The sequence below is a fragment of the Somniosus microcephalus genome, chromosome 33 (genome assembly GCF_052327205.1).
Source record: "Somniosus microcephalus isolate GS21.2 chromosome 33, FLI_Smic_1.0, whole genome shotgun sequence".
In the NCBI taxonomy this organism is placed as follows: Eukaryota; Metazoa; Chordata; class Chondrichthyes; order Squaliformes; family Somniosidae; genus Somniosus; species Somniosus microcephalus.
In genome coordinates, this window is record NC_141019.1 from 31,957,469 (window position 1) to 31,970,272 (window position 12,804).

Below are 12,804 nucleotides of genomic sequence, written 5' to 3' on the forward strand. Positions count from 1 at the left end.
GGGAGAATGTGCAAACTCCACACAGACAGTCGCCCGAGGCCAGATTTGAACACGGGTCCCTGGCGCTGTGAGGCAACAGTGCTAACCACTATGCCACCGGCAACATTCTTTCACTTTTTCCTAAAACAAGCTTGACTTTCATTCATGGCTGCTCTTGAATAACACTAGATTAGGGGTAACAAATTGTCTTTGGGCAGATAGCTGCTCTGCCTGGAGCTGCTGCAAGAGTCAAAGGGCAAGGCGCTCACGTGACCTGCTGGGCGCTCGCTGATGACGGGTTCTGGCGCGACGAACTCCAACGTGCGCCGGGACCGTGTTCACATTTTCATTGAAATTCGGGGTTTTCCTCTCACAAAATCGGCAACCATGGCGGTATCGGCTCCTCAGAAGCGCTATTACCGGCAGCGAGCTCACTCCAACCCCATGGCGGATCACGTCTTCGAATAGTGAGTGTAGGCTTCGCGGGGCCCGGGGGAACTGACTGACACACAGACTCAGAGAGAGAGAGAGAAACTCGCACACAGACTCAAAGAGAAACTCTCTCAAACACACAGACTCGGAGAGAGAGAGAAAAATTCTCACACACAGACTCAGAGAGAGAGAGAAAAACTCACACAGAGACTCAGAGAGAGAGAAAAACTCTCTCACAGACTCAAAGAGAAACTCTCAAACACAGACTCAGAGAGAGAGAGAAAAACTCTCACACAGAGACTCGGGGAGAGAGAGAAAAACTCACACAGACTCGGGGAGAGAGAGAAACTCTCACAGAGACTGGGGGGGGGAGAGAGAGAGAGAAACTCACACACAGACTCAGAGAGAGAGAAACACACACAAAAACTCTCACAAAGACTCAGAGAGAGAGAGAGACTCGCACACAGACTCAGAGAAAAACTCACAGACTCGGGGGGAGAGAGAGAGAGAAAAACTCTCACACAGAGACTCGGGGAGAGAGAGAGAGAAAGACTCAGAGAGAGAAAGAAAAACTCACAAAGACAGAGAGAGAGAAAGAAAAACTCTCACAGAGACTCGGAGAGAGAGAAACTCGCACACAGACTCAGAGAGACACACACACACAGAAAAACTCTTACACACACTCAGTGAGAGAGTGAGAAACTCAGACTTACAGAAAGAGAGAGAGAGAAACTCTCACACACACAGACTCACAGAGAGAAGCACTCACACACAGACTCAGAGGGAGAGCGACTCTGTCACTCCCGCGGAGCGCGAGGGGGAGAGCGACTCTGTCACTCCCGCGGAGCGCCAGGGGGAGAGCGACTCTGCCACTCCGCGAAGCGCGAGGGTGAGAGCGACTCTGCCACTCCGCGGAGCGCGACGGGGAGAGTGACACTCTCTCGCAGCCCCTCGGATTTTTTCCGCCATTCAGTTAGATTATCGCTCATCTATACTGCAACTCCATCTACCCGCCTGTATCCCTCGATCCCCTTACCTAATAATCTGTCAATCTCAGTCTTGAAAGCTCCAACTGACCCCCAGCATCCACAGCCTTGTTGGGGGCGAGAGTTCCAGATTTGCACCACCCTCTGTGTGGGGAAAAAATGCTTCCTGACATCACCCCTGAATGGCCTGGCACTTATTTTAAGATTACACCCCCTTGTTCTGGACTGCCCGCCCCCCACCAGATGCAATCGTTTCTCTCTCTCTACTCTATCCAATCCATTTATCATTTTAAACGCCTCGATTAAATCACCCCTCAAAAGTCTAAACTCAAAGAATTGCAGCACCTCGCCATCCAAATTTCCGATCACCATATAGCATTCTGATTTTTCCTTAACCTTGTTGGTTATTATATGATCCTTCAAAGGCTAGAGATGACAATTGATTGTGGTTGTAACTTCTGCTTGGTTTTTCTTTGCAGCCCAGTAACCCCTGAAGAAATGGATTGGTCCCAGTACTACCCCGAATACTTCAAACCACGCTCTGAAAATGACCATCACGATGACGCGAAAGATCTCCTCGATGAAAAGAAATTGAAGTTTCAGGTGGAATTTGCAGACATAGGCTGTGGATATGGAGGCTTGCTCGGTAAGAAAGAGTTACCCAGCAATCTGGGGTGCATGTGAACAACTTCCTAAATGTTCCATGTTAACTTATTCTGATCATTGTCAGCCTAGACTAAAGCAAAAACATTGCTGTTGCAATCCTAATCTTCCCTCTGTGGCTCAGTTCCCTGTCTATTTTCATTTGTGGGGAGCCCTTTTAAGTTGAAGATGCTGTATTAATGCTTGTGGTGATGGTTTTCACTGAATCTGATCAAGAGAAAGCAAGAACCTTTTAATTTGCTGATTTTATTTCCTTAAAGGTACACATTTGGGACACTTTTGTATATATTCCCCTTCATTTTATAATTTGGAGAAAATACTTTTTTGTATGAATTTTATGTTTAGCAAGGTGAAGGAGTTCAGTGCCGGGGAATGGAACACTTTGCATTTCAGGTACCCAGTGTCCGGGTCAGGCACATGAAATAAAAACAGAAAATGCTGGAAATCCTCAGCGGGTCAGGCAGCATCTGTGGAGAGAGAAACAGAGTTAACGTTTCAGCTCGATGACATTTCATCAGACCTGAAACGTTAACTCTGTTTCTCTCTCCACGGATGCTGCCTGACCTGCTGAGGATTTCCAGCATTTTCTGCTTTTATTTCTGATTTCCAGCATCTGCAGTATTTCTCTTCAGGTACATCATGAGGCAGATGCAGAGTAAACAATGCACTAACCAAGCAAAACTCCACAAGTGCCGTGGGCTGAGTGGCTACCGCCTGTGCTGAAATTCACGGAATGCACTAAGTTTAAAAACCTTGCAAGACTTTTCTTTCTTGTGCACTGCAGCACATAGACAATATTCTTGAAGGATGTGCAGCTAGAACTCAATGAAGCACGATGGGAATGTATCTGTAGCCACTTGGGTGAGACGGGGCTAAATTGATGCTGTCAGGTTACTGTACAAGACTGGGTACAAGTGGTTGTCCTGTCTCCAGTTCTGAACCGATACCTTTCACTTTTCAAAGGTTTTAATACAAGCATTTGAGGAGTTTAATTTGACATTGCCTCAAGTGTTAGGATTGTTCTCAAACATGTTTCCAGGGTATTGTATTTAAACAACGGATTCATCATTGTAAAGTATCACATTATGGAATCATAGAACTTTACGGCACAGGAGGTGGCCATTTGGCCCATCGTGTCCGTGCCGGCCAACAACGAGCTATCCCAGCCTAATCCCACTTTCCAGCTCTTTGTCCGTAGCCCTGTAGGTTACGGCGCTTCAAGCACATATCCAAGTACTTATTAAATGCGATGCGGGTTTCTGCCTCTACCGCCCTTTCAGGCAGTGAGTTCCAGACCCCCACCACCCTCTGGGTGAAGAAATTTCTCCTCAACTCCCCTCTTAACTTCTGACCAATGACTTTAAATCTCTGCCCCCTGGTTATTGACCTCATGATATTGAACAGTTGAGGGGCTCTGCTGCATCACCCTAGGGGACCCTTCCAGAATCAGAATTTTGCACCGCCAGAGGTGGGTTATTTTGTGGTTTGTGAATTGTCAAAATAATCTTCTCCCAAAGCCCAGTGGATAGGATTGTATTCTATTCTAGGATAGGATTCCATTGTTGGATTATATTCCTACCACTAGATGGTGCTACTGCTGTACGTGAACACGAGCTGCAGAAACCTTGTTACTGCAATGCAGTGTGACACACGACTGGTTCCACTAGTTCCTTTGACAATGAGCAATATTTTCTACATGTCTGGACCTCCCAATAGTTCCTGGAACGTGTGGTAATTGAAACCAAGATGACTTTTATATTCTTAAATAAACTTTCATGGCTTTTGCCAAAGTTTGTTGACGGGAGAGGGCAATTTTAATTGTTTCTGAACGCCCATTAATTTTTAAATTCTGTAAAAAGTTTTAAGTAGTACGAATGCATTCAGAGATAAAAATGCACCAGCAGAAATGCAGTTTTTAATTTCAGCTTTTCACGATATGAGCGTTGCTTCTCTTTTATCAGGCTGCTGTTTTGAACTTGTTCCAGCACAGAAACACATCTATGCAATCTGCTGCCTGGCCCTGTTGCCATAATACTGCATGGCACAAGGGAAGATGCGTGCTGCCATATCTATCCGTGTACTTACTCCGGATAATACAAAGCCACGGTGTTGGTCTCAATAATGAGCGAGACTAAAAATGTTTATTTTTAAGGGTAAAATATTGGGAGAATATTTTTTATTTAAAGAAAAAAAAACCTCATATAATGGAGGATTCAGTCAGTGTTTTGATTGCTCATTGTGCTTTACGAATAATGTTGTGAAGAATTGCTGACATAAGACATGTAGCAAAGAGTCTGCTGCTTTAATGTCTGGGAGTAGTGTTCACATTGCACTTCAGCTCCTGCCCCATTTCTCTCTCCCTGATCAGTCAGTGTCTCTGCATCTAGGACTCTCTAGCTTGCTTCAGTCTGGGCTTCTGCCAGCATTTTGGTGCCTCTTCTCTAAGCCTATTAGCCTTCAGAGGTTTTGTGTGCTCCATTTGCACCATACAGTACAAAGAAAGAAAGACTTGGCACTTACAGCGCCTTTCCCCACCTCAGGATGTCTCAAAGCGCTTTACAGCCAATGAAGTATTTTTGAAGTGTGGTCACTGTTGTAATGTAGGAAACACAGCAGCCAATTTGCGCACAGCAAGCTCCCACAAATGTGATAATGATCAGATAATCTGTTTTTAGTGATGTTGATTTGAGGAATAAATATTGGCCAGGACAGACGGGAGAACTCCCCTGCTCTTCTTCAAAATCGTGCCATTGAATCTTTTACGTGCACCTGAGAGAGCAGACGAGCCTCGGTTTAACGTCTCATCCGAAAGACGGCACCTCCGACAGTGCGGCGCTCCCTCGGCGCCGCCCCTCCGGCAGTGCGGCGCTCCCTCGGCGCCGCCCCTCCGGCAGTGCGGCGCTCCCTCGGCACTGCCCCTCCGGCAGTGCGGCGCTCCCTCGGCACCGCCCCTCCGGCAGTGCGGCGCTCCGGCAGTGCGGCGCCCCCTCGGCACCGCCCCTCCGGCAGTGCGGCGCCCTCCGGCAGTGCGGCGCCCCCCTCGGCACCGCCCCTCCGGCAGTGCGGCGCCCCCTCGGCACCGCCCCTCCGGCAGTGCGGCGCCCCCTCGGCACTGCCCCTCCGGCAGTGCGGCGCCCTCCGGCAGTGCGGCGCCCCCTCGGCACCGCCCCTCCGGCAGTGCGGCGCCCTCCGGCAGTGCGGCGCCCCCCTCGGCACCGCCCCTCCGGCAGTGCGGCGCCCCCTCGGCACCGCCCCTCCGGCAGTGCGGCACTCCCTCAGTACTGCCCTGGAGTGTCAGCCTAGATTTTTGTGCTCAAGTCTGCGGAGTGGGACTTGACTCAGAGGTGAGGGTGCTACCCACTGAGCCACAGCTGACACTACAGTATAGACAGTACTGTATCCTGTTGGGTTTAATTCAGTTCAGATCAAATCAAATCTACATCATTCCATGAAACGAAGCACCAAAACCAGGTCTTCCTAAGCTGCCCACTGCAGCCTCTGCTAATGGGACTTCTTTTTTTACACAGTTGAGTTATCTGCTCTCTTTCCCGATGCTTTGATTCTGGGTCTAGAAATCCGAGTGAAGGTATCTGACTATGTCATCGATCGCATCGAATCCCTAAGAGCTTCCAACCCTGGAAAGTTCCAGAACATCGCTTGCATCAGAAGCAATGCAATGAAGTATTTACCAAACTTCTTCAAAAAAGGGCAGGTACAGTGACTGGTTTATTCAATGACTGTGATCCGAACATGCTCGAACTACGTTGCTTTTTGTGGTATATATCAATGATTTGGACTTGAATGTAGGAAGTATGATTAAGAAGTTTGCAGATGATACAAAAATTGGCCGTGTGATGGTTGATGAAGAAGAAAGCTGCAGACTGCAGGAAGATATCAATGGACTGGTCAGGTGGGTAGAACAGTGGCAAATGGAATTCAATCCGGAAAAGTGTGAGGTAATGCATTTGGGGAGGGCTAACAAGGCAAGGGAATACACTATAAATGGTAGGACAGTGAGAAGTGCAGAAGATCAGAGGGACCTTGGAGTGCATGTCCACAGATCCCTGAAGGTAGCAGGACAGGTAGATAAGGTGGTTAAGAAGGCACACGGGATATTTGTCTTTATTAGCCGAGGCATAGAATATAAGAGCAGGGAGGTTATGCTTGAACTGTATAAAACACTAGTTAGGCCACAGCTAGAATACTGCGTGCAGTTCAGGTCACCACATTACAGGAAGGATGTGATTGCACTAGAGGGGGTGCAGAGGAGATTTACGAGGATGTTGCCTGGGCTGGGGAATTTTAGCTATGAGGAAAGATTGGATAGGCTGGGGTTGTTTTCTTTGGAACAGAGGAGGCTGAGGGGGGGAATCTAATTGAGGTGTATAAAATTATGAGGGGCCTAGATAGAGTGGATAGGAAGGACCTATTTCCCTTAGCAGAGAGGTCAATAACCAGGGGGCACAGATTTAAAGTAATTGGTAGAAGATTAGAAGGGAGTTGAGGAGAACTTTTTTCACCCAGAGGGTGGTGGGGGTCTGGAACTCACTGCCTGAAAGGGTGGGAGAGGCAGAAACCCTCACCACATTTAAAAAGTACTTGGATATGCACTTGAAGTGCTGTAACCTACAGGGCTACGGACCAAGAGCTGGAGAGTGGGAGTAGGGTGGATAGCTCTTTGTCGGCCCACACGGACACGATGGGCCGAATGGCCTCCTGTGTTGTAAATTTCTATGATACTGTACTGAAAATTTCAGAATCCTCTCCGTTGTCTAATCATTAAATCATTATCATTTAATGTTTATCCAGAACGTTTAGCACTTTCTCGAAAGTATATAATATTTTTTGAGATTCAATTTCAAGGTTTTTTTTCGTACTTTGATTCTATTTACAGCTGAGCAAGATGTTCTTCCTATTTCCGGATCCGCATTTTAAAAAGACGAAACATAAATGGAGAATTATTAGCTCGACTTTGCTGGCTGAATATGCTTATGTACTGCGTGTAGGGGTAAGAGGCTTTTCATTCCCTATATGGTGTGAAGACCCACGTAAGCACCTGATAACAGGGTCTTCAACTTCATCTGGACAAAGCTGCAAACATAGTTCTGTGTACAGAACCGTATAGTGTAATAATTAGTAATACTGATAACAAGTCAGCAACTGCAACAGTCAGTCATCCTCCCCTTTCACTCCCCACAGTATGCAGATGTTAAGATGCTATCACTGGCTGAACTAGGGTATCAGCATTTTTTTTTAGAACTCTCAAGCAAGCACAGGTCCAGGTTCTGAGACTTCTCTCCATGGCCTCGCCCCATCCTGTCTCTATAACCCCCTCCAGCCCTGCAACTCTCCCAGATCTCTGCGCTCCTTCAATTCTGGCCTCTTGCACATCCCCAATTTAATCACTCCACCATTGGCGGCCGTGCCTTCAGCTGCCTGGGCCCTAAGCTCTGGAATTCCCTCCCTAAACCTCTCTGCCTCTCTCTCTCCTTCTTTAAGATGCTCCTTAAAACCTCCCTCTTTGACCAAGCTTTTGGTCCCTAATATCTCCTTATGTGGCTCGTTGTCAAATTTTGTTTGATAATCACTGCTGTGAAGCACCTTGGGATGTTTTACTACGTTAAAGGTGCTATATAAATGCAAGTTGTTGTTACATTTGTCTCTGGTTCACTCTTAATGGCATTTCATGTCGAATAACACTTTGTAACTACTCCTTGTGGTAGCAAAAAGCACTGTTCATTCATAAAACTAAATGTGGGTATATGTGTTTATGTGCCGGTGTTTCTGCTCCACACGAGCCTCCTCTCACCCTACGTCATCTCGCCCTATCAACCTATCCTTCTATCCCTTTCTCCCTCATGTGCTTATCTAGCTTCCCCCTTAAATACATCTACGCTGTTCGCCTCAACCACTCCCTGTGGTAGCAAGTTCCACACTCTCACCACTCTCTGGGTAAAGAAGTTTCTCTTGAATTCCCCATTGGATTTATTAGTGACTATCTTAGATTTATGACCAATGTTCCCTTTAAGCTACGTGGCCGCGCAGTTTTCAATGCAGAAACCGTGCACGCGTGGTATTGAAATGGCTCACACAGCCCCCCAAAAATGACAGGGAACATTGTTTATGACCCCTAGATTTGGCCTCCCTCACAAGTGGAAACAGTTTCTCTACATCTACCCTTATCGAGCCCCTTCATAATTTTAAAGACCTCTATTAGGTCACTCCTCGGCCTTCTCTTTTCTTGAGGGGGTGCGGGGGGGGGAAGCCTCTGGTAGTTATAACCTCTCAGTTCTGATGTCTCATCCATCATTCTCACTCACTTTACCTGTTCACGTGCTCGTAGATTCAGGGCTACCCTGTTCACGGCATATATACAGAAGCTAGAAATCTTACACTAAAGAGTTCATGTCTGTCTTTTTTTTTTAAAAACCTATCCCCACATTTAGTTTTATGAAGTAACACTGCTTTTGGGGTAATAAGGGCAGCATGTAACCTGTTTCTGAGATGCTTTAACTATATATTTGTGGATTTTTTTTCTCATTTAGGGTTTGGTCTATACTATTACTGACGTGCAGGAAGTACATGAATGGATGGTCAAACACTTCACAGAACACCCATTGTTTGAACATGTCCAACTAGAGGAACTGGTGAGAATTATACATAGAAGTTACAACACGGGAATGTGCTTTTTTTTTAGAATTGTACTTCTAAAGCATAAAATGCATCCCGAATCCTTTGTGCATCAGTTGTTTGACCAGCATTCTCCTCTTTTCGTGCTAATGTTGCCAGGGTACAGTTCCAGGGGCACAGGTGGCCCTTTGGTTTCTTGCCCAACTTGCTATTCTTCCTGTTTGAAAGTAAATGGCGAATTTCCACAGCCTATTTAACCTTGCACCGCATCAGAGCCAGCCCCCGGTCCTGTCCTGGCCTGATGTTCACGTAAGTGCACTTTTCAGCAGGAATCTGAAAACCCAGCTGTGTTTTATTTTCCCTCCCTAGCCCAGGGCCACTGAGATACTTGGGCAAGATGACCGCTGGCAATCGACGCCCATAGAAACCTATCCCAGCAAAGGAGTCGATGTATTTGGGTGGGGAGAAAATTTGCATGAAAATTTTGAACCGCTCATGTCTTGTACTAAATTGAATTTTTTTTTTAAGTGAAAAGATCCTGGAATGAGGATTCATTCTGAGTGTGATGAGCTAGAAATCTTGTACTAAGAAGGTATATAAATGCCAGATTGGCCATTTGGCTTCAGTTTGAAGTCAGTCAGTTCTGTGCTTTCTGACTCTGCCTCATCTCATGCTTATGGGGCTTTGCGAGGATCCTCTTCCTTTTCCCTGTCAAATTATATCTTTTATTTGTTGCAAGATATTCTGTTAGTTTGTGATCCTTCACTCTGGAGGCCACAGGGAAGGAAAATAAGAGTTGTCCCCGTACTACTGTTAATGCACCTTCTGGTTCCCCGTTCAGAGTAGGTCTGTGAGCTAGTCGCCCATTCCCCCCTTGGCCATAGCTGGAGAATGACCGTGGGAGACTTCTTTGAAAAGAAATGGAGGATACTTTTCTGATGCCTATTTTCTTTATTTAAACCAGAAGGATGACGTCATCATCGACCGTCTAGGTGTATGCACAGAAGAAGGTAAAAAAGTTTTACGGAATGGAGGACAGAATTTTACTGCAGTGTTCCGACGAGTTGAGGATAAGAAACAGAAGCTGAAAATCGAAGAGGAAAAATCCTGAGAGGAGCACTTCTTGCTTTGACTTTACAGAGGAAAGTGACTATAGGAAGGCACGTGGCTCAGTTGGAACGTACTGGACACACTCGTATGGCTGCAGCAACCGGAGAGACTGCATTAAGGAGTGCCCCACATCTTTTAAAATATATATAACCAGAAAATAACCCCAACTGCAGCCTTCAAACACATGGCAAGAGTTGATAACTGTATATTCTTACATGGTGGGTAGGTATTTTGGTGTGTCAACAATATAAATAGAGGGTTTGAAAATCTGTTTCCTTGTGGCATTTTACAGATGTGTCTACTTAAGATTACCTAAAGCAAGAAATAAGCATTGTGAAATACGAGCCAATATAGGAAATCCCACAGAACAGTTCTTCACTGACTGCTGTTTATTCTCGGAAGTTGATATTCTTGCTGTGATTGAGAATTGTGTGATACCACGTTTCAGTTTTGAGACACTTCTAAAACTGCTGCCTACAGTACAACGGGCTGCACAGCCCATTCAAAATCTCCCATTTGAAACGCCAATTCCAGGCTGCGCGGGACCATCCAGACAGCTGTGCAGTCTCGCAGCTTAATGGGAATGTTGGTGACTACACGTCAAAAAGTACTTCATTGGCTTTGGGGCGTCCTGAGGTTGTGAAAGGCGCTATGGAAATGCGAGTCTGTCTGAGGATTTATCAAGCAGGCTCAACGCTACGTTACTAACCTAATAACTTTTGCTTAGTCAGAAAGCTATGGGTTCAAATCCCACTCCAGGACTTGAGCTCATAATCTAGACTTTAGTGCCGTACTGAGGGAGTGCTGCACTGTCAGAGGGGCCGCCTTGCAGATGAGACGATCACCCCCCTGTCTTTGTTTAAATATTTCCCTATTAAAGAAGAATTCTCTGTGTCCTGGCCACCATTCGTCCCGTGACATCGCCACCAAATATGGATTAACTGGCCAATCATTTCTTTGCTTTTTGTTGACTGTTACTGTGCATAAATTGGCTGCGGAACATAACAGTAACTGCATTTCAAAAGGAATTCTTTGAATGTGTAGCACTTTGGGACATCCTGAGGATATAATGAGGTGCTATAAAATAAATTCCAGTTTGTTCATTTGTTATTTTTCCTTTTTAGTTTTATCCCATAGCCAAAAATGATGTTAAAATTGGCTGTGTGACTGTGGTCACTTGGGGCAACTAATTACTAAATAAAAATTATCCTCGTTTCATATATGACAGATGTAACCATGGGTCTTAATCCAAGTCGTAATGAAAACAGACTATATTGATCCTGTGCTTTAAGAGGTATGTATTTAGTATTCCTATCGAACTGTCTTATGAGAAGACAATTATTTTTTAAAAGCTGAGCTGCTGGAATGATCCGTGCAACACAGCATTGTAAACATTCCGAAACGCACACATTTCCATTTCACAATTCTCACAAATATTTTTAATTCTCCCATTCCCAAGAAATGATAAATTATTTTTTTTAATGAAAATGAGCAAAAATCTACGTTCATATTTTCCACAGTTGGAACTTTATCCAATATTGCCAGGTTTTCAGTAAACCGGGTGCCAGTGGGCACTAATACCAGACTGGTTCATTGCCTATACGGGTATTGGAGCTGTCCCACAACAGGTCCCAGGTTCAATGTAACTCCACTGCTAACTTGATCAGAAGGTTTACAATACCACATAGTTTCCAGTGGACTTTGATAATGGGTTGGATTGTACCAGCTCACGTATACTTTGACACTGGTTACAGACCAAGTTAAGTGTACCATTCTGTCTTAGACACAGAGTCTTTGGCTATTTGCATCAAAGCTGCTGTGTTTTCAGGTGAGAAGGTCAGTAATTACAGCACAGGGCTTGTAAAAGGCCAATTATTAACTGAAAGGGTCATCATGTGAGTTAGAGCTGTAAAGAGCCAAATACGTAAAGCATTTAAAACTTTTGACCCAGAACATGTTGGAATCGATCAGATAGGGTTTTTTCTGGGTCGGGGGGGGGGGGGATCATTTTGCAGGCTAGTCATATGCTTCCTTACAAATTATAAGGACTGTTTAAAAGTGAATCCCCTGGACTCTGCCCTGGTTTAGCAGAAACTCTGTCAGCCCCATTTGTGTTCATTCTTGTCTACATATTCTTGAGTTGGGAAACTGCTGCCACTTTGCAAAAATTTCCTTATTTCTTCCATTCAAAATTAAAAACTGCAGGTTTATGTTCCTCAGGGGTTCAGTGTGTATTCTGTAAATGATTTTCATTGTTACCACTCTGAAAATACAGCCGCTTTTGACACAATAAAATGATGCCTTGTGTATGAGGCCATTGAGAACCATGCTTGTGTTTTACTGGGTATTGTAGTGGATGTTCCTGTTCGCCCATCACCCCTGTGCTCGCTGATCTACACTGGCTCCTGGTTAAGCAACGTCTCGATTTCAAAATTCTCATCCTTGTTTTCAAATCCCTCCATGGCCTCGCCCCTCCCTATCTCTGTAATCTCCTCCAGCCCCACAACCCTCCGAGATATCGGCGCTCCTCTAATTCTGCCCTCTTGAGCATCCCTGATTATAATCGCTCAACCATTGGTGGCCGTGCCTTCTGTTGCCGAGGCCCTAAGCTCTGGAATTCCCTCCCTAAACCTCTCCGCCTTGTTACCTCTCTTTCCTCCTTTAAGACTCTCCTTAAAACCTCCCTCTTTGACCAAGCTTTTGGTCACCTGCCCTAATTTCTCCTTACGAGGCCTGGTGTCAAATTTTGTTTTATAACCGCTCCTGTGAAGCGCCTTGGGACGTTTTACTATGTTAAAGGCGCTATATAAATACAAGATGATGTTTTAACAGACCTGCTTCTCTGCCCACATAAGCTGAAGTAGCCTTCACTGTAATATTTCAAAGTTGTACATTTAAAATTGATTCAAATTTGCAACCTGCTCTTAAAACCTTACTTTCCCATCTGCTATGAATAAGTGTAGAACCTTTCTATAATAGATAACAAATGGCCGGTCCTTGTGTG

The 12,804-nt window shown here is 45.3% G+C and overlaps 1 protein-coding gene across 2 annotated transcripts; it reads left to right on the plus strand.

Moving 5' to 3' along the window:
• The first annotated feature begins 212 nt into the window (after positions 1 to 212).
• On the plus strand, positions 213 to 12,124 carry mettl1 (methyltransferase 1, tRNA methylguanosine). Of its 2 annotated transcripts, none has more exons than XM_085972941.1 (6): positions 213 to 446; positions 1,877 to 2,043; positions 5,633 to 5,772; positions 6,955 to 7,068; positions 8,606 to 8,707; positions 9,655 to 12,124. In XM_085972941.1, exons 1-6 carry the CDS (start codon positions 271 to 273, stop codon positions 9,799 to 9,801), a joined length of 846 nt encoding a protein of 281 aa, XP_085829067.1. In that variant the 5' UTR covers positions 213 to 270; the 3' UTR covers positions 9,802 to 12,124. The 2 variants fall into 2 exon arrangements, with proteins under 2 accessions (XP_085829067.1, XP_085829066.1); XM_085972940.1 differs by having other exon boundaries at positions 214 to 446; positions 5,588 to 5,772.
• The last annotated feature ends 680 nt before the right edge of the window (positions 12,125 to 12,804 follow it).

What these genes read in the sequence shown, in the direction of transcription:
- mettl1 (XM_085972940.1), top strand. Translation starts at nt 271, where the DNA reads ATGACGGGTTCTGGCGCGACGAACTCCAACGTGCGCCGGGACCGTGTT. An exon ending in TGGATATGGAGGCTTGCTCG is followed by an intron (nt 2,044 to 5,587) that starts GTAAGAAAGAGT and finishes TTTTTTACACAG; the next exon opens with TTGAGTTATCTGCTCTCTTT. An exon ending in ATGTCCAACTAGAGGAACTG is followed by an intron (nt 8,708 to 9,654) that starts GTGAGAATTATA and finishes TATTTAAACCAG; the next exon opens with AAGGATGACGTCATCATCGA.